This window comes from Schistocerca cancellata, chromosome 10 (assembly GCF_023864275.1).
Source record: "Schistocerca cancellata isolate TAMUIC-IGC-003103 chromosome 10, iqSchCanc2.1, whole genome shotgun sequence".
In the NCBI taxonomy this organism is placed as follows: domain Eukaryota; kingdom Metazoa; phylum Arthropoda; class Insecta; order Orthoptera; family Acrididae; genus Schistocerca; species Schistocerca cancellata.
The window spans coordinates 38356086-38378334 of record NC_064635.1 but is presented as its reverse complement, the minus strand read 5'-3'; the positions used below and the strand labels follow the sequence as shown (position 1 = coordinate 38378334).

The window sequence follows — 22249 nt, the reverse complement described above, 5'->3', positions numbered from 1 at the left end:
GCCTGAAGACGGAGCTCGCGCGCATAGAGGCAGCGTAGGTCAACATTTCTGCAGGGGACTTACAACGATTTGTTGGGTCCATGCCACGTCGAGGTGCAGAACTACGCCAGTCAAAAGGTGTCCCACGACTCTTGTCGTCTCACTGTACTACTCAATCGACACCATGGAAAAGGTTCGATATAAAAGTTAAATTATAGAGTGTGGTGTGTGTAATAATTATGTGATAATGAAAGGGTTAGCAGAAGTTAGGAAGAGATGGAACAGCATCGAAAGATGGAAATTCTGATGGCTTAAAAAATGATTTCAAGGTGAAATTGGAGATGAGGTCACTACTGAAGTACAGCACCTGGGTGATGTACTCACAAGGGAACATCCCCATCGTACCCCCCTCAGATTTAGTTATAAGTTGGCACAGTGGATAGGCCTTGAAAAACTGAACACAGATCGATCGAGAAAACAGGAAGAAGTTGTGTGGAACTATGAAAAAATAAGCAAAATATACAAACTGGGTCGTCCATTCGTAAGATAGGCAATATTAAGAAAACTGTAAGGTGAGGAGCTCCGTGGTCCTGTGGTTAGTGTGAACAGCTGTGGAACGAGAGGTCCTTGGTTCAAATCTTCCCTTGACCGAAAATTTTAACTTTTTATTTTCAGTTTATGTGAAAAACTCTTATGTTTTCATCACTTTTTTTGGAGTGATTATTACATCCACAAGAAAACCTAAATCGGGCAAGGTAGAAGAAGCTTTTCACCCATTCGCCAAGTGTACTAGTTAGGTGGGTCGACAACATATTCCTGTCATGTGAGGCACATGCTGTCACCAGTGTTGTATACAAAATATCAGACGTGTTTTCCTGTGGAGGAATCGGTTGACCTATGACCTTGCGATCAAATGTTTTCGGTTCCCATTGGAGGGGCACGTCCTTTCGTCAACTAATCACACGGTTTTGCGGTGCGGTCGCAAAACACAGACACTAAACTTATTACAGTGAACAGAGACGTCAATGAACGAACGGACAGATCATAACTTTGCGAAAATAAAGAAAGCAAAATTTTCAGTGGAGGGCAGATTTGAACCAAGGACCTCTCGTTCCGCAGCTGTTCACGCTAACCACGGGACCATGGCGCTCCTCGCCTCACATTGCCCTTAACATTGCCTATGTTACGCATGGACGACCCAGTTTGTATATTTTGCTTATTTTTTCATAGTTCCACACAACTTCTTCCTGTTTTCTCGACTGATCTGTGTTCAGTTTTTCAAGGCCTATCCATTGTGCCAACTTATAACTAAATCTGAGGGGTGTGTGATGGGGATGTTCCCTTGTCAGTGCAAGGAAGCTGCAGCACTTCAACCACCATCATGGTTTATTTTTCTAATGTACTCACCAGAAACAGGACACCAGCGATCATGGCGCCCGTCTCGAGGGACAGTCCACAGCACCAATCGTTGAGAGCTACCACCTCTGCAACAGTGGTAGGTTTTTTGACTGGGAAGTAGCTCTGTAACAAAGGGATGATTGGCACGTTTGATTCAGAGGCTTGAAGCACGTGCAGGAATTAAATGGTCAGACAGTTATGAGACGTGATTGGCTGCACTGAGTCCACTGCACAAGCCTGGTGCCTACAGGCGGACAGCTGGCTGTGTAGTTTTCTTATTGTTGCCGATCTATTACTACTTTTTTTTCTAAATGAGAGACGTGGTGTGTGGAGGTACAAGTACTCTGCCACCTCTGTGTAGGCGCAACACTAACTGAAAGATAATCTGCACTCCTTTTAGTAAATCTAACTCTGGTAAAGGAGGGACTGCAGTAGTATAGCACAAAACTTTTCGATAATCTACCTTCCTTTTAAGAAATCACCCATAGACAAATAGGACCATTTGGTGTTGTAAATGTTCATACAACAATTTATTATGGAAAGATCGCCTATTTACTACAAATACTAACATTAATGGACTACTCAGTCTTCTTTCCATTGTGCCACTATGACCGATATTTAATTTTCAGCAGCTGTAGTACATATTTTTCAGAATAAAATGCAGTCGTCAGTTGTAAATATATTTTTATTATACTTTACAGGTCTTAACAATTATCTCCAGAAGCTTACAAAATTAGGGGCACTATAAATATTTAGCCTTGGCTAGACGTATATGTGAACTATGAGAATCACATTGTAAAAACTTCCTTAGTATTGGTTTAGCAGATGTCACTATCTTCTTCACGGAAGCATAATGCTGTGGTGTGTCCAAAAATATACATGTTATATGTGGTTATTGTAAAGACAGATTACACTAACTGGATCAGAGCTTTGGAGCTGTTATGCTAGCAGCAAGGAAGATACATAAAAGAATCTATAAAAATATAAACAATTTATATATAATGTACTTAAAAACTCATGACACATAGTTGTATTAATCAAAAGGAATACGCTAATTTTCACATTTTGTAAGAGATGATATAAAATGAAAATAGTGTCTGTTTTTAGTGCAAGTTGATCATTCAACAGATCTTTTGAATTTAAGTTGTAAAATGGCAGAATGGCAATAGCAAGGTGTAATATAAGTGTGAAAGTTAGGAAGTCTTTTTCTGAACATATTAGCCTAGAGTGTAGCCATTGACGGAAGTGTAACGTGAATAATAATTCAGACAAGAAGAGAGTAGATTTTCAAATAGTACGCTAAGGGAGATGCTGGAGATGGGTAGACTGCACGTTGATGAATATGTACTGAATCTATTTGGGGAGAAAAGAAATACGAAGACGTGAGGAATAGTCTTTGAACTTTGCATGTGTAATCACATAAAGGGTTTTTAAATAAAATAAACTTTATTAAGTCTACATCTTTATCGTTCATTTCTGTATATTTATTTCTCAACATATTCACCTAGGTGACGAACACTTTTCTCCCAAAGAAATACCGTCACTTAGAATGTTTGACTCTGTTGGCGGAGCCACAACCTTACCTCTGCTTGCACCGCTTCAGCACTACCAAAGTGAAGTCCTTGATGGTGTTCTTTTAAGTTCTGGAAACAGATGACAGTCGTATGGGGCCATGTCTGGACTGTGTGCAGCATGATCTGTGGCAGTGTCGCAGCGCTCATGTGTGGTCTAGCGTTGTCATGCTGAAGAAGAGGGAGCTTCGTGTGTGGATAAGACCTTCGAATTCGCGCTGTGTTTCCTAAGCTGTTTCTTAGTTACGTTACACACCACCGTGTTAGCCGCTACAATTCTAAGCCGTCTGGTAGCAGACGTTTGCAACTTGTCCCAACGAAGCGGAAAAGTCGTCCGAGTAATGTACATGATACGTAATATCTCTGCCGATACTGAGAAAAAAAATGTGAAATACGAAGGTATTATTTTTCATCTCGGCTCCGCACGTGTTACAATTTGACTAAAAGGAGGAATCAGTAGATAGAATACTGAGGCCTCAAAGAATTACCAGTTTGGTAATGGAAGGAAATGTGTGCTGTGGGGTGGGGGTAGAAATAAGGTATCAATACGTAAACAGCTTGGGTTGGATTTCGGTTACAGTGGTTCTGCAGAGGCCAAGAGGCTTCCACAGGATTTACTAGGGTGGAGAGCTGCATAAAACCAGTCTTCGAACTGTAGACCACAAGAGAAGGAAAAGCAAAAATTAAAAAAAAAAATTTTGCTGAGTCATACCGGCGTAACCTATACTGTGACAATGTTGCCCTCCCACATGAACTCAGTTGACACCATAAAAAGGGTAGAATATGAGAAGTACACTATAGGGTGGTTTGGGTGTACTAATTGCTTAGCAATGAAACGGTTAGTAGAAGATAGGAAAGGATGGAACAGCATCCAACAAGTGGACAGGCTAATGGATTAAAAAGCGAGAGAAAAAGGATTGTCAGGTAAAATTCGAGATGAGTACTGAAGTACAGAGCCTGGTTGAAGTTCTCAATGCAAGGAAGCTACAGTACTTTAAACACTATCACAATTTATTTCATAATGTACTCACCAGACACATGAGAGCATCGATGATGGAGTCCTTCTTGAGGGAGAAACTACAGCAACAATCTTCGGGAAGTCCCCTCTCTGCATCAGTGATTGGTTCTCTGACTGGAAAGTTGCTCTGTAACGAAGGGATGATTTCACTTAGAAACTTGAAGCACGTTCAGGAATTAATGGCCAGATAGTTATGATAGCCTACACTGATTACATTGCACACGCTTAGTACCTACAGCTGGACAGCTGATTGTGGAGTTTTTTTGTTGTTATCGATCTATGTGACGTTAAAAGCGTGGATGCTTTTTCTATTTGGCAGGAAAATAACAGATAGGATAGAGAGAATAAAGAGGATAAAATTGCAGAGTGGTAGTAGCAAGAGAACCATATCTGCAAAACGTAAATTCGTTAACATCGAATGCAATTTTATATATTAGGAAGTATTTTCTGAATATATATGCCCTGAGTGCAGCCATTGGCGGAAGTGAAACATGGGTAATAAACAATTCGGAAAAGAAGCGAATAGAAGATTTTGAAGTACTGTGGTAAAGGAAATGGCGGAGATGGGTAGATTGCATAATTAATGAATGGGTACCGAATATAACTGGGGAGAAAGAAAATACTATGGTATGCTGAACAGTATTGCTACTGAATTTGTATTGCTACTGAATTTTGTATGTGAAAACCTATAAAACTTTTAAAAATAAAACAAACTTTATTCACATTCCACATGTTTATTCTTTTCGGCTACACGTTTAATTCTCAACATAGTCACCCTGGCGACGAACACATTTCTCTCAAAGAAAGACCATCACTGTAGAATGTTTGACTCTGTTGACGCAGCCACAATCAGATCTCTGCTTGCATCGGCTGAACACTATTAAAGTGAAGTCCTCGAAGGTATTATTTAAGTACTGGAAACACATGAAAGTCGAACTGACCCAAGATGGGGCTGTATGGAGCATGACACGAGGGTTGTCCAGAAAGTAAGTTCCGATCAGTCGCGAAATGGAAACCACTGGAAAAATCCGGTGAAACTTTGTACAGATGTGTTGGGCAGTGTCTCTAGTATGTCCATCGATCGTGTCGCGCCGTTCTCCTCAGTTTTGAGTGAACAGTGACCACGTAAAGATGCGTAGGAAATAGCGTCTCCCGCACAGTATGAGGGCCTGGATAGAGATTTCGCCTGTGTCATGCAGCCCACATAACACAACTGTCGAGCAGTTCCTTCTTCATGCCAATTCTCGGCCGCACACTGCAGGGGCAATGAAGACGTTCCTGCAGTGTTTCCGATGAGAAGTGTTTGATCACCCGCAATACAGTCCGTAATTGGCTCCCCCTGAGTCTCATCTCTGCTCACAAGAACCGCTGACTATGAAGACAAAATTTTTCCACAGACAACGAGCTGCAGACCAGTGCAGATAACTGGCCGAAAGCACAGGCGACTGCTTTCTATGACGAGGATATTGGAAATTTGATACAACACTACGAGAAAACTCGAAGTTGGAGCGGCGAATGTGTAGAGAAGTAGATGGAAGGTGTACCTAACTGTTGCAAAGAAAACGTTTCTGGTTTTCACTGTGTTTTTCCATTTCGCGACCCATCGGAATTTACTTACTGGACAATCCTCGTATATGACAGTGAACCAAAGGTGCGGATCGTTGCAGATGTGACAGTGCCCATGTGTGATCTGGCGTTGTCATGCTGAAGAAGACGGAGCTCCATGTGTGGACGAAACGTTCGAATTAATTCGGAGCCCTTTAGCAGCAGAGGGTCGCTGCTTGCAACAAGGAACTAGGAAAGTCGACCGAATATTGTGCATGGCATTTAATACCCCAACGTATATTCAGCACAAAATCAAAAATTCGAAAGTATTACTTTTCAGCACCCGCCCTATGTATGTTGCAATGTGACTAAAAGAAGGGGACAGTAGATAGAATATGTTGTGTCTAGACAAGACAGTCTAGACACAAGGTGAGGTTACCGAAAGGGCACGCGTCAACTCACGCCGACTGGCGTGAAGTCTGGAACAGGATACGTTATGAATGCTATAAAGAAAAGTACGTATCGTCTGTTTACTTAACTTTAATTCATCCTTGTGGTACATCGCTCTTGACTATACAAATGAGACTCTCTCCAGATATGGTTAATGGCGCCTTGCTAGGTCGTAGCCATGGACTTAGCTGAAGGCTATTCTAACTGTCTTTCGGCAAATGAGAGAAAGGCTTCGTCAGTGTAGTCGCTAGCAAAGTCGTCGTACAACTGGGACGAGTGCTAGTACGTCTCTCTAGACCTGTCGTGTGGTGGCGCTAGGTCTGCAATTACTGACAGTGGCGACACGCGGGTCCGACATGTACTAATGGACCGCGGCCGATTTAAAGCTACCACCTAGCAAGTGTGGTGTCTGGCGGTGACACCACAGAATACATGCTTATGCATCAGAGAATTGGCAGTTACGTAATGATAGGAAGTATGTGGTGGAGGGAGGGGAGAATTAACACAGTAAGCAGTTTCAGATGGATGAGGGCTCAGGAGGTTCTGCACAGGCGAAGAGGCTTCCACGGGATACCCAAGCGTGGGGATCTGCATCAAACCAATCTTGGAACTGTAGGCCACAACAATTAAAAGGAAAAAAAAATTTTTCTCAGTCGTACCGCCGTAACCTGTACTTTGATAGTGTTTCCCAATCACATGATTTCAGTTAAATCCATAACGTAAACAGTGCCCTAAATATTTTCGCCGGGAAGAGTAGCTCCCTGTGCCATTGAAGTTCGAGCCCCTCAAGCCAAGTTGGTTGCATGTAGAAATAATTGCAATTGCGGGTGAGGTTCTGCGAGAGGGGCCTGTTATTCAAGTTGGTTGCATGTAGAAATAATTGCAATTGCGGGTGAGGTTCTGCGAGAGGGGCCTGTTATTCAAGTTTCTGCACATGGAGGATGCGCAGGCTATTTTGAACGGCAATTTCTTGTGGATGTCTGTGCGCTTTAGGTTACAAAGTGGATTCTTCTCCGAAGAGAGGTCCCAGATGTTTCGGTTTCACGGTACATGTGCAGTGCAACGCCCAGCTGGTGTGGGCTGACTTGCATTCTTTCTTGGAGCATTGATGGTACAGGCCACGCATGACGTCATTGTCTTGAAACCAAGACTCTTACAGGCCTCCACTTGCGGGCGGCTTCTGAACTGCTGTTCAGGATTTTGAAGAAGGCTGCACTTCAGCAAATGTACATGCAAGAGCTTCAGTGCATTACAATAACAGCCGGCCAGAGTGGCTGAGCGGTTCTAGGCGCTATAGTCTGGAACCGCGCGACCGCTACGTTCGCCGGTTCGAATCCTGCCTCGGGCATGGATGTGTGTGATGTCCTTAGGTTAGTTAGGTTTAAGTAGTTCTAAGTTCTAGGGGACAGATGACCTCAGAAGTTGAGTCCCATAGTGCTCAGAGCCATTTGAACCATTACAATAACAGCCAACCGGTTGCATAATACAGGTTTATTAAATGTTTTTTATTCCAGTCTTTGATCAATATATCAGTTCTTTAGACGATGACCGGTTTCAGTCCGTAATGACAATCCTTAGATCTACAATATACAAATACACTCCTGGAAATTGAAATAAGAACACCGTGAATTCATTGTCCCAGGAAGGGGAAACTTTATTGACACATTCCTGGGGTCAGATACATCACATGATCACACTGACAGAACCACAGGCACATAGACACAGGCAACAGAGCATGCACAATGTCGGCACTAGTACAGTGTATATCCACTTTTCGTAGCAATGCAGGCTGCTATTCTCCCATGGAGACGATCGTAGAGATGCTGGATGTAGTCCTGTGGAACGGCTTGCCATGCCATTTCCACCTGGCGCCTCAGTTGGACCAGCGTTCGTGCTGGACGTGCAGACCGCGTGAGACGACGCTTCATCCAATCCCAAACATGCTCAATGGGGGACAGATCCGGAGATCTTGCTGGCCAGGGTAGTTGACTTACACCTTCTAGAGCACGTTGGGTGGCACGGGACACATGCGGACGTGCATTGTCCTGTTGGAACAGCAAGTTCCCTTGCCGGTCTAGGAATGGTAGAACGATGGGTTCGATGACGGTTTGGATGTACCGTGCACTATTCAGTGCCCCCTCGACGATCACCAGTGGTGTACGGCCAGTGTAGGAGATCGCTCCCCACACCATGATGCCAGGTGTTGGCCCTGTGTGCCTCGGTCGTATGCAGTCCTGATTGTGGCGCTCACCTGCACGGCGCCAAACACACATACGACCATCATTGGCACCAAGGCAGAAGCGACTCTCATCGCTGAAGACGACACGTCTCCATTCGTCCCTCCATTCACGCCTGTCGCGACACCACTGGAGGCGGGCTGCACGATGTTGGGGCGTGAGCGGAAGACGGCCTAACGGTGTGCGGGACCGTAGCCCAGCTTCATGAAGACGGTTGCGAATGGTCCTCGCCGATACCCCAGGAGCAACAGTGTCCCTAATTTGCTGGGAAGTGGCAGTGCGGTCCCCTACGGCACTGCGTAGGATCCTACGGTCTTGGCGTGCATCCGTGCGTCGCTGCGGTCCGGTCCCAGGTCGACGGGCACGTGCACCTTCCGCCGACCACTGGCGACAACATCGATGTACTGTGGAGACCTCACGCCCCACGTGTTGAGCAATTCGGCGGTACGTCCACCCGGCCTCCCGCATGCCCACTATACGCCCTCGCTCAAAGTCCGTCAGCTGCACATACGGTTCACGTCCACGCTGTCGCGGCATGCTACCAGTGTTAAAGACTGCGATGGAGCTCCGTATGCCACGGCAAACTGGCTGACACTGACGGCGGCGGTGCACAAATGCTGCGCAGCTAGCGCCATTCGACGGCCAACACCGCGGTTCCTGGTGTGTCCGCTGTGCCGTGCGTGTGATCATTGCTTGTACAGCCCTCTCGCAGTGTCCGGAGCAAGTATGGTGGGTCTGACACACCGGTGTCAATGTGTTCTTTTTTCCATTTCCAGGAGTGTATATACACCTAGTGAGCAGGCACATAACAAAACTGCATTGGGAATGCATTTGGCAGAAACCGGTCACACTGTAGACAGTATCGAGAGTTGTGTGCATATTCTACACAGGTCACAGAAGGGTCGCCCGCTCGACTTGTTGGAAGAGTTGGAGATTTACAAAGACGAAAAGCATGAGCCCACTAGGGTACTCAATGGACAAAGCGACTTTGTGCCCAACACCTGCTTTGCTTTATTTGATAAGGTTTTACGATAACCAAATATTGCCTCGCGTATCTATACCTAGCCTTACTTGATGATTTATGTCGAGAACAGTAGGCATTTGCCTTACCTCCGTACATTAGTCGCTCTAAGCCTGTAATTGATTATGGAATGTATATCCAGACTATATAATTTTATTTATTGACAGATAATATGTTGCTTAGACGTTTTCTGTGGGGGACATATCACGATGTATGTAAAGCCTTCTAGTGGTTAAGAACTTAAGATCGGTGGGCACCTACATAACATCCTGGCGGCGACCCAACAGAGGGCGCTGATCATTGATCTGTCTTTTTCAGTTGTCATATAGACATTTATCTTTCATAGGCAATTTATAGGTTGCTACAGGCAATGCATTACATATGTTAATTGTTGACCATAAATTCACCATAAAAAGGGTCGGACCTATTCTCTTCATATACACTACTGGCCATTAAGACTGCTACACCACGAAGATGACGTGCCACAGACGCGAAATTTAACCGACAGGAAGAAGATGCTGTGATATGCAAATGATTAGCTTTTCAGAGCATTCCCACAAGGTTGGCGCCGGTGGCGACACCTACAATGTGCTGACATGAGGAAAGTTTCCAACCGATTTCTCATACACAGCGCGGGATTAGCCGAGCGGTCTTGGGCGCTGCAGTCATGGACTGTGCGGCTGGTTCCGGCGGAGGTTCTAGTCCTCCCTCGGGCATGGGTATATCTGTTTGTCCTTAGGATAATTTAGGTTAAGTAGTTTGTTAGCTTAGTAACGGATGAGCTTATCAGTTAAGTCCCATAAGATTTCACACCCATTTTTTCTCATACACAAACAGCAGTTGACCGGCGTTGCCTGGTGAAACGTTGTTGTAATACCTTGTGTAAGGAGGAGAAATGCCTACCATCACGTTTCCGACTTTGATAAAGGTCGGATTGTAGCCTACCGCGATTGCGGTTTATCAACAGATGGGGACATTTGCAAGACAACAACCGTCTGCACGAACAGTTCGACGACGTTTGCAGCAGCATGGACTATCAGCTCGGATACCATGGCTGCGGTTACCCTTGACGCTGCATCACAGACAGGAGCGCCTTCGATGCTATACTCAACGACGAACCTGGGTGCACGAATCTCAAAACGCCATTTTTTCGGATGAATCCAGGTTCTGTTTACAGCATCATGATGATCGCATCCGTGTTTGGCGACATCGCGGTGAACGCACATTCTCCAGATCTCTGACCAATTGAAAACGTCTGGTCTATGGTGGCCGAGCAACTGCCTCGTCAGAATACACAACTCACTACTCTTGATGAACTGTGGTATCGTGTTGAAGCTATATGGGCAGCTGTACCTGTACACGCCATCCAAGCTCTGTTTGACTCAATGCCTAGGCGTATCAAGGCCGTTATTGCGGCCAGGGGTGGTTGTTCTGGGTACTGATTCCTCAGGATCTATGCACCCAAATTGCGTGAAAATGTAATCACATGTGAGTTGTAGTATATTTGCCCAATGAATATCCGTTTATCAACTGCATTTCTTCTTGGTGTAGCAATTTTAAAGGCCAGTAGTGTATTTCCTTTTAATAATTTTATATGGGTAACTGTATTCGTCTTTTAATGTATCACAACTGGTTTTAATGATAGTTATCATTTTAAAGGTCTGCTACATGTATTTTACATAATGTGTTTTTATCAGGTTATGTTCTTTGCGTAAATGATGACTTCACCTAAGTCCACAGTAGTATCATCTATGGAACATGTAGGCAAACAGGTTTCTGGTTGCTGCTGTTACTTCAGTAGCCAGTTGCAATAATCACTGTGTTAACGATGTGGCCTATTCTACACCTCATTTTAGATCTATGTGACGCTGTACTGATTATATTTATATGTTTTGACGATGCCATTATGGCCGTATCACTTTAGGACAAGGTGTAAAAAAGGTACGTTTTACCGTACTTTATGTGACATTTCCCTGGTTGTATGAGAGTATGTTGTGATACGTATTGCCATATTACGTTGAAAGTCACACTGCTCGCTAGGTGTATATATTTGTATATTGTAGATCTGTGAAAGAAAGAAAGAATTTTACTAAATCGAATAAGTGAAAAGATAGAAAAGGAGCTGAGTGAAGAACAGCATGGGTTTAGGAAAGGAAGGAGCACAATCGACCTGATATTTTGTATCCGTCAACTGATGGAAAAAAGTTGGGAGTATAACAAAAGGGTGATAATGGTTTTTATAGACATAGAAAAGGCATATGACTCAGTTGACAGGGAAAGACTCTGGGAAGAACTGAAGAAGATAGATATAGAAGATGGATACATTAATGTTATAAAGACAATGTACATAGGCCACAATTGTAGAATTAGAACACCATTGGGAAACTCTGAATACTTCGAAATAAGACAAGGACTTAAGCAAGGAAGTATTCCATCTCCTGCGCTTTTTAATGTTGTGATGGAGGGAATGAATAGGGCAGTTAAAGATATAGTAAAAGAAAAAGACAAAAAGATGATTTTTGCAGATGATATGGTAATATGGGGTGATAAAGAGGTAGATGTACAGTTACAGCTTGATGCGTGGAAGGAATATAGTAAAAGAAAAAGACAAAAAGATGATTTTTGCAGATGATATGGTAATATGGGGTGATAAAGAGGTAGATGTACAGTTACAGCTTGATGCGTGGAAGGAAATAATGAAAAGGTATGGATTAAGAATAAATAAAGATAAGAGTGAAGTAATGGTATTTGGAAGAGAGAAAGGAATCAATGGAAATATTACCTTGAATGGAGAACCCCTCAAAGTGGTAGAAAGTTTCACTTATTTAGGGAGTGAAATATCTAGGGATGGAAGAATAACTAACGAAATTAATAGGAGGTTACAGAAGGGAGGCAATTTCTACCAAACAATAAAACATCTGATTTGGAATAATGAAGTTTCAGAAAGAGCAAAACTCCTGATGTATAAGAATTATTACTTCCCTATTGTCACCTATGGTGGAGAAACATGGACAATGAAAGAAAGGGACTGGAGCAGACTGCAAGCAGGGGAAATGAAATTTCTCAGAGCAGTTAAGGGAAAAACAAGAATGGACAGAGTAAGGAATGTAGAGATTAGAAAGGACCTCAAACAAGAAAGTATGAGAGAAGAAAGTGAAAGAAAGAGATTAAGATGGTATGGGCATGTTAAGAGGATGCATGGGCAGAGAATCCCCAAAATTATGGAAGAACTAAAGATGGATGGGAAACGACCTAGAGGGCGCCCAAAAACACGGTGGAAAATGGGAGTGAGAATATCTGTTGAAAGGAGAGGTGTGACCTGGCAGCAAGTGGAGGAAGAAAAGTGGTGGGAGGACCGAGCCAAATGGAGAGGACTCGTCAGCACCCAGACCCGGCAGTAGCTGGAGCGGGATTCGGATATAGATAGATAGATAGAGATAGATCTGTGGATGGTCATAACCGACTGAAACCGGTCATCGTCTACGGAATTGATATTGTGATCAAAGATTGGAATAAAAAACATTTGACACTATTGGATCACTGTTTGTATAAGCGACTATGTCGCATTTGGTGAAACAGGACTATGGTTTCGACGGTCTTAAAGCCGTCTTCTCCAGAAGATGCAGGACGTAAAATCACATTATCGATATTCAATGTGGAAGTCGTTGACTCTATCTAGTACATGTCACCATTTAAATACATTATATGAAAGTAGTCCCACATTGACTATAGATAGTGTGATTTTAAGTCCTCCATCCAAGAAGACGGTCTTAAAACAGTGGAAACCATGGTAAAGGCCGTAAATGTTTGCCTCCAAAGTGATATTTCATTTTCTCCTCCTGTGGAAGTGGTGCACTGCAGTGAGGCGACAGCTGTCATGGGATACCCCCAATGTCGTGTCGGACCTCTTTTCCCGCGGTCGTGCCACAACTCGACGTTTCCTGGACTCAACAAGTCGTCGGAAGCCTCTGCAGAAATACTGAGCTATAGTGTCTCCACAGCCGCCCATAGTTGCGAAACTGTTGCCCGTGCAGGATGTTGTGCACGACCTGCCTTCTCGATTATGTCCCACAAATATTCGATGGGATTCATGCGGGGCGATCTGGGTGGCCATACCATTCGCTCCAATTGTCCAGAATATTTTTTTTATTTATTTACTTATTTATTTATTTATTGTTCCGTGTGTGGTGTCACCGCCAGACACCACACTTGCTAGGTGGTAGCTTTAAATCGGCCGCGGTCCATTAGTACATGTCGGACCCGCGTGTCGCCACTGTCAGTGATCGCAGACCGAGCGCCACCACACGGCAGGTCTAGAGAGACGGACTAGGACTCGGCCCCAGTTGTACGACGACTTTGCTAGCGACTACACTGACGAAGCCTTTCTCTCATTTGCCGAGAGATAGTTAGAATAGCCTTCAGCTAAGTCCATGGCTACGACCTAGCAAGGCGCCATTAACCATATCTAGAGAGAGTCTCACTTGTATCATCAAGAATGCTGTATACGAATGATGGATTAAAGTTAAGTATTACAGCAGCTACGTACTTTTCTTTATAGCATTCATTACGTATCCTGTTTCAGACCTCACGCCAGCCGGCGTGAGTTGACGCGTGCCCTTTCGGTTTCCTCGCCTTGTGTCTAGGCTGTCTTGATACGCCACAACACCGTGGAACCACATTAAGGAGAAGTCTCCATGGTCATGGAACGAGTCAATACATGAAATTATAACACGATTGTAGAAACAGATAAAATGAAATATAAAGAAATATATTCAGGCGATACGTCATTAGTTTAAATAAAGAAAATCAAGAATGTAACACTGGAATTTGCTTAATTTTTTAGCTCTTCCAGCAGCTCCTCGACAGAATAGAAGGAGTGAGCCATGAGGAAACTCTTCAGTTTAGACTTAAAAGCGTTTGGGCTACTGCTAAGATTTTTGAGTTCTTGTGGTAGCTTATTGAAAATGGATGCAGCAGAATACTGCACTCCTTACTGCACAAGAGTCAAGGAAGTGCATTCCACATGCAGATTTGATTTCTACCTAGTATTAACTGAGTGAAAGCTGCTAACTCTTGGGAATAAGCTAATATTGCTAACAGCAAACGACATTAAAGAAAATATATACTGTGAGGGCAATGTCAGAATTCCCAGACTATTGAATAGGGGTCGACAAGAGGTTCTAGAACTTACACCACACATAGCTCGAACAGCCCGTTTTTGAGCCAAAAATACCCTTTTTGAATCAGAAGAAGTACCCCAAAAAATAAGACCATATGACATAAGCGTATGAAAATATGCGAAGTAGACTACTTTTCGTGTTGAAATGTCACTTGTTTCAGATACTGTTCTAATGGTAAATAAAGCGGCATTTAGTTTCTGAACGAGATCCTGAACATGGGCTTTCCACAACAGCTTACCATCTATCCGTACGCCTAGGAACTTGAACTGTTCCGTCTCGCTTATAACATGCCCATTCTGTCTGATTAAAATATCAGTTCTCGTTGAATTGTGAGTTAGAAACTGTAAAAACTGAGACTTACTGTGATTTAGCATCAAATTGTTTTCCACAAGCCACTAACTTATTTCATGAACTACATTATTTGATAATGTTTCAATATTACACACAAGATCCTTCACTACCAAGCTGGTGTCATCAGCAAACAGAAATATTTTTGAATCACCTGTAATACTAGAAGGCATATCATTTATATAAATAAGAAACAGCAGTGGCCCCAGCACCGATCCTTGGGGAACGCCCCATTTAACAGTGCCCCATTGGGACTTAACATCATTACCACTCTCAATATTGCGGAGAATTACCTTCTGCTTTCTGTTCTTAAAGTAAGAGGCAAACCAATTGTAAGCTACTCCCCTTACTCCATAATGTTCCAACTTCTGCAGTAATATTTTGTGGTCGACACAGTCAAAAGCCTTCGTTAAATCAAAGAAATCACCTAACGTTCGCAACCTTTTATTTAATCCGTCCAAACCCTCACAGAGAAAAGAGACTATAGCATTTTCAGTTGTTAAGCCATTTCTAAAACCAAACTGTACATTTGACAGCAAATTACGTGAATTTAAATGCTGCAGTAACCTTGTATATACAACCCTCTCGATAACTTTAGCAAACACCGATGGCATAGAAATAGGTCTATAATTATCAACATTATCCCTGTCTCCCTTTTTATAAAGTGGCTTCACTACCGAGTACTTTAATCGGTCAGGAAACCGACCACTCCTAAAGGAAAAGTTACAGATATGGCTAAGTACTGGGCTAACATACATGGAACAATACTTCAGTATTCTGCTAGATACCCCGTCATATCCATGAGAGTTCTTGGCCTTTAGTCATTTAATTATTAACTCAATCTCCCTCTTGTCAGTATCATGGAGGAGCATTTCAGGTAACAGTCTCGGAACACTTTTTTCTACGAGCGCTATATGATTCCCTGTTGGGACTAGGTTTCTATTTAGTTCAGCTACTATATTCAGAAAGTGATTATTAAATACTGTACATATATGCGACTTATCAGTAACACGGACATTCCCACTACGCACTGATTCTATTTCCTCGACCTGTCTCTGCAGACCAGCCACTTCCTTTACGACTGACCATATGGTTTTAATTTTATCCTGAGACTTAGCTATTCTATTTGCATACCACATACTTTTTGCCTTCCTAATAACTTTTTTAAGCACCTTACAATACTGTTTGTAATGGGCTACTGCATTTAGATTGTGACTGTTTCTAACGTTTTGATATAATTGCCACTTTGTTCTACAAGATATTCTTATACCTTTAGTCAGCCACCCAGGCTGCCTGTTTGTGCTAGTATCCTGTTTTGAGCGTTCTAACGGAAAGCAACTTTCAAAGAAAACGAGAAAAGTCTTGAGGAAAGCATTATATTTATCGTCTACTGTATCAGCACTATAAACATCTTGCCACTCTTGTTCCTTGATAAGGTTTACAAAAGTCTCTACAGCATCTGGACCAGCTTTCCTAAAACGTTGGTAACTATATTTAACCTGCGTTGCAGGTTCTTCAAACCCACTGCAAACAATTCTTCCCGGTGACATGTTTGAGAATATGAAATGCACGAACGACTGCAAATGGTCTCCAAGTAGTCGAATATAATTATTTCTAGTCAATGATCGCCTCAGTTCGACCAGAGGACCCAGTCCATTCCATGTAAACACAGCTCACAACAGTATGGTTCCACCACCAGCCTGCACAGAGCCTTGTTGACAACTTAGGTGCATGGACTCGTGTCCGCACCACACTCGAACCCTAACATCAACTCTTGCCAAGTGAAACAGGGACTCGCCTGACCAGGCCAAGGGGTTCCAGTGGTCTAGGGTCCAATTGTTATCGTCACGAGCCCAGGGGAGGCGCTGCCGGCGATGTCGTGCTCTTAGCAAAAGCATTCAAGTGAATCGTCTGCTGCTACGGCCCATTAAAGCCATACTTCGCCGAGACGTTCGGGATACGTGCCATGATGTGTTGGCAGATGTGCCAACACCTTGTAGTTAGAGGAGGCCGAAATGCACGCTATAATCTAACGCAGACTGGCGTGAGGTCTGGAACAGGATACGTAATGAATGCTATAAAGAAAAGTACGTAGCTGCTGGAATACTGAACTTCAATCCATCATTTGTATACAGCATTCTTGATGATACAAGTGAGACTCTCTCTAGAAATGGTTAATGGCGCCTTGCTAGGTCGTAGCCATGGACTTGGCTGAAGGCTATTCTAACTGTCTCTCGCCAAATGAGAGAAAGGCTTCGTCAGTGTAGTCGCTAGCAAAGTCGTCCGTACAACTGGGGCTGAGTGCTCGTACGTCTCTCTAGACCTACCGTGTGGTGGCGCTCGGTCTGCAATTACTGACAGTGGCGACACGCGGGTCCGACATGTACTAATGGACCGCGGCCGATTTAAAGCTACCACCTAGCAAGTGTGGTGACTGGCGGTGACACCACATGCCACATTGATTTCAGGCTTTCTGTCACGCAGAGTTGCTTGTCTATTAGCACCGACAATTCTAAGTCAAAGCCGCTGGTCTCGATTGTTAAGTGAAAGCCTTCGGCCACTGTGTTGACCGTGGTGAGAGGTAGAACCTGAAAATTGGTATTCTGGACACACTCTTGACACTGTGGATCTCGGAATATTGACTTCCCTAACGATTTCCGAAGTGGAATGTCCTGTACGTCTAACTCAAACTAACATTCGGCGTTCAAAGTCTGTTAATTTCCGTCGTGCGGCCGTAAGCACGTTGGAAACCTTTACACACGAATCATCTGAGTACAAATCACAGCCCTGGATTTTTTTTTCTTTTCCTTTATTGGGTTTCGATTCCCCCTAAAGGGGGCGGGCTGGCAGCAGCTTATTACGCCGCTCTTCAGCCTACAGAATTTGTTTTAAAAAGATGAAAATAATAAAAAATAATAACAGTTGGCGATAAAATCGGTGACTTAAAGGTAAAAATGGCAGAAAATTCTGGAGCGTAAAACATAAAACACAGGGTTGATGAAGCTAATAAAACACATAGGAAGCAGAAAAACAATAGACAGACAATTAAAAAAAACACGGCGACAGTCTGGGTTCTGTTCGCAAGAGATATAAAAAGCACACCCAGCGACAGCATGATTTCTGTTCGCAACACTGTGGAAAGACGCACAACACCGAACACTCACTTAAACACTGCGCTAAAAGTTGGCACAAATACGACATACCACACCCGAGAGCAAGTGGGGGAAACTGGTCAGATGACGGGAAAAAGGGGGGGGGGAGGAGAGGAAAAGTGAAGGGGGAGGGGGGAAAGGAGCCAATGGAAGAGGAGGATTCATGAGAGGGGTGGGGGGGTGCTGAGCAGACGGGCCAGGGATTGGGGAAGGCATAGCCCTGGCAACGAAGTGCCCTTTTATACTTCGTGCACGCAATACTACCGCCATCTGTATGTGTGCATATCATCATCACGTGATATTTGTCACTTCATTGTAACTGGCTCACAGTGAAGCAAATACTGGAATTTGCTGAAGAATTGTAAATCTCTTGTTTATAAAGGGAAGGAAATAGACTGTTTTAGCTTGTTACGATTTCATCAGTTCAAATATAAAAACGACAGCCTTCGCATGAATGTCCAGAATTTCGGAGAAATGAAGTAAACAGTAGTACTACATGTGTAATAGTAATACAAATCGCTCAGTTGTTAAAATCGGTGTTCGATTTCAGTTATAAATGTGAATCGCTGTAACAGATGACTGTACCTCGCGTAGCGCGTAATGACAGAAACTCAGCTGTCTGCCCTAAATCACATGACTTAGAAATGGTGTCTCTACCCGTGACGTCGCAGAGATAGGGACGTGTACGGCCCACATATATATATATATATATATATATATATATATATATATATATATATATATATATATATATAGGGTTATTATAAATGATTGAAGCGATTTCACAGCTCTACAATAACTTTATTATTTGAGATATTTTCACAATGCTTTGCACACGCATACAAAAACTCAAAAAGTTTTTTTAGGCATTCACAAATGTTCGATATGTGCCCTTTTAGTGATTCGGCAGACATCAAGCCCAATGAGTTTGAAAGCATCGTTGATGCGAGCTCGCAGCTCTGGCACGTTTCTTGGTAGAGGAGGTTTAAACACTGAATCTTTCACATAACTCCACAGAAAGAAATTGCATGGGGTTAAGTCGGGAGAGCGTGGCGGCCATGACATGAATTGCTGATCATGATCTCCACCACGACCGATCCATCGGTTTTCCAATCTCCTGTTTAAGAAATGCCGAACATCATGATGGAAGTGCGGTGGAGCACCATCCTGTGGTACGTTTAGCTCCCTGCTTGCTTTATTCGTCGACTTCCGCGGGCTACGCGTGAAACTTGCCCGCACGCGTTCAACCGTTTCTTCGCTCACTGCAGGCCGACCCATTGATTTCCCCTTACAGAGGCATCCAGAAGCTTTAAACTGCGCATACCATCGCCGAATGGAGTTAGCAGTTGGTGGATCTTTGTTGAACTTTGTCCTGAAGTGTCGTTGCACTGTTATGACTGACTGATGTGAGTGCATACGCTTTCTCGGCTCCTGTCGCCATTTTGTCTCACTGCGCTCTCGAGCGCTTTGGCAGCAGAAACCTGAAGTGCGGCTTCAGCCGAACAAAAGTTTATGAGTTTTTCTACGTATCTGTAGTGTGTCATGACCATATGTCAATGAATGGAGCTACAGTGAATTTATGAAATCGCTTCAATCATTTGTAATAGCCCTATATATATAGGGCTATTACAAATGATTGAAGCGATTTCATAAATATATATATATATATATATATATATATATATATATATATATATATATATTCACAAGCTGCCACATCGCCGCGAAAAAACATACAGTGACCCGTATATGTAATAAGTTTCCTTTAATTTGCATCTATGGTCACAATCTTTTTTGTTTAACAGATTACCGGTTTCGGTCTTTAATGACCATCATCAGATCTGCAGCAAAAATGGGAAAAATATAAATACACTCGAAAACCGTATACAGGTTGATAACAATACATAGGGCATATTGAAAAGTAGTACTGACAAAATTTACAGTTTATAAAATTATATTCCCGGTTTCGAATGTCCTAACATCCATCTTCCAGTCTCAGACAGAATATCAATGCCTGAAACCGAGAAGGCATTGGAGAAAGCGACAGTAAATCATCAACTTTCTTCCATCATTTAAAGACACCACGGCACACAGTGGACGTTACAGAAAGGGCTGTCGAGATTTTACACATTGCACAAAAAGAACTACTGACGAATATTCTTGAAGAAATCGAAAGATATTCACACACACAAAATAGCCCTGAAGAAATTCTAAATGAACAGGTCGATTTGAAAGATAAACATTTCACAGAAAAATCAAATTGAAATTATCGTTACAAACACGAGATGAGTAGAAAACAAAATCTACAAACATATCAGAGATAATGTTACCATGAAATTAAAAATAACCGTTGGAAAGCTTACGTTTAAGGACGAAACAACACCGGGAAATTCTCAGGAACCTTGAGGACTACAACACTATCTGTCATAACCAAGTCTAAAAATAAAAGGATTAAATTACATATGAGCTTAGAACCATATAAATACGAATAATTTAAAAAATATACTACAGCTGGTAAGGACGAAGATATAACCTACAGAATACCGTATAAGCAAACAGCCAGTAACTATACAACATCGCTGACTCAACTGTGAATTCAGCTGTCAAGTAACGTCTTTATCATTATTTTTATAAATAACTGCTGTAACACAAGGAGCAAACTTATGCAGTAGTGTGACAGCAAGTGAAACATCGATGTCATATGGATATCAAGACCGCCTGATGTACGTAGCAAATCAAAATTCTGTAACACGATAAATTATTTACTTATTTACTTCAAAATTTAAAAGATTCTATCGAACTACATACTTTCCACAGATAACCTGAAGATGGCAGCAACGCTGAACTGGGACTAATGTAAAAAAAGAAACAAAACAAAACAAAAAAACAGACGTGAACACAACAGTGTCTGGATCGTAATATAGAAAAAATATTGTACATAAGAAGTACTATCTACTTGCAACAGCTACAATATGAAAAGGAAAGGATGTGACAAAGCAGATAGCATAAAACATTGTGACAGAGTAGAAGATGTCACATATTGTACGTCCAAGCACTGAACCAGGAAACTGTTGTGTCTTCCGTGATGCTGATGTTTAACATAAGAAGAGGCATGCATTTTCTAAAGACTGCCAATGAATGCACCATTACATAGTAAAATTTATCATATTAAAACAAACTTAAACAATTTACAAAAGAACGTTGGTAAGTTAACTTACGGAAGTAAGAGCTCAACAGGTGAAAATAATAAAATTTGGGGAGAGTATATAAGCAGACAAAACATTAACTCTAAAGAGAAATGGATGGTGCTCCTTAATAAATTACGAAAACATTTGAAAAATAAAACACGACATATATAAGAACAGAGCTGTTCTGTTAAAACGTTCATTTCACATTAGTAAATTTGCGAGCTAATTTAACAAATAAGATTTAAAATGCAGTAAGGCAGGCAGGCTACATTGTACCATCGGTAAACAGTTCTGGACTGTGCCATTTAGTAGTTTCGACAAGGGTCCGCCCTTCCTCTTCCGGAAAGAAATGAAAGATGGTTTCAAAACGATGACAAGAATTAATTGTGAAAAGCGGGCTGCCATCAGATCAATGGCGGGCTGCATCGAGCCAAGGACCACGGTCTGTTCGCCTGTGATCTATTGGCTAAGGCTACCGCCACAAGAGCGTGTTTTCCACGGCCTTTAACGTGGGAATTCACGAAGACGTTACAGGCCACAGTTCGTTGAATGAGTCTGTCCACATGACGTGTTTCCACATGCTGCACGTCCTAGGACTTCTGTTTCCACGCGGCGTGAACGTGTTGGAGTTCATCCGGACTGTCTTTTTTATTTTTCCACGCTGGACTTTGGCCACACGTGCGGAAAACGCACAACGTTTTAATGATCTGTCTGGGGAAGCGGCTCCTAGTCGGTTACATCTTAGGGTTGTTTGCGGGAAGAGACCAAACAGCGAGGTCATCGGTCTCATCGGATTAGGGAAGGATGCGGAAGGAAGCCGGCAGTGCCCTTTCAAAGGAACCATCCTGGCATTTGCCTGGAGCGATTTAGGGAAATCACGGAAAACCTAACTCAGTTTGGCCGGACGCGGGATTGAACCGTCGTCCTCCCGAATGCGAGTCCAGTGTGCTAACCACTGAGCCACCTCGCTCGGTTCGGTTACATCGCAGTTCACCGATCGGTGATACACCTGATTTCTGTTCATGTGCGTTTCTTGCATTATTTACATTAGTTACTGGAAATTGGAAATTTGTGGAAAGGTCTCATGGGACCAAACTGCTGAGGTTATCAGCACCTAAGCTTATGCACTACTTAATCGAGCTTAAACTAACTTATGCTAAGG

The 22249-nt window shown here is 42.8% G+C and overlaps 1 protein-coding gene across 1 annotated transcript in view; it reads right to left on the bottom strand.

Moving 5' to 3' along the window:
* The window catches only part of LOC126106447 (uncharacterized), a 115754-nt gene that overhangs the window by 80810 nt on the left and 12695 nt on the right, over nt 1–22249 (bottom strand). Inside the window, exons 3-4 of the mRNA XM_049912729.1 lie at nt 3980–4093; nt 1387–1500 (exon numbers count right to left, since the gene is read on the bottom strand). Of these exons, the coding sequence (XP_049768686.1) occupies nt 1387–1500; nt 3980–3988 (123 nt within the window). The 5' untranslated portion in view covers nt 3989–4093. The remainder of the gene's footprint in view (nt 1–1386; nt 1501–3979; nt 4094–22249) is intronic.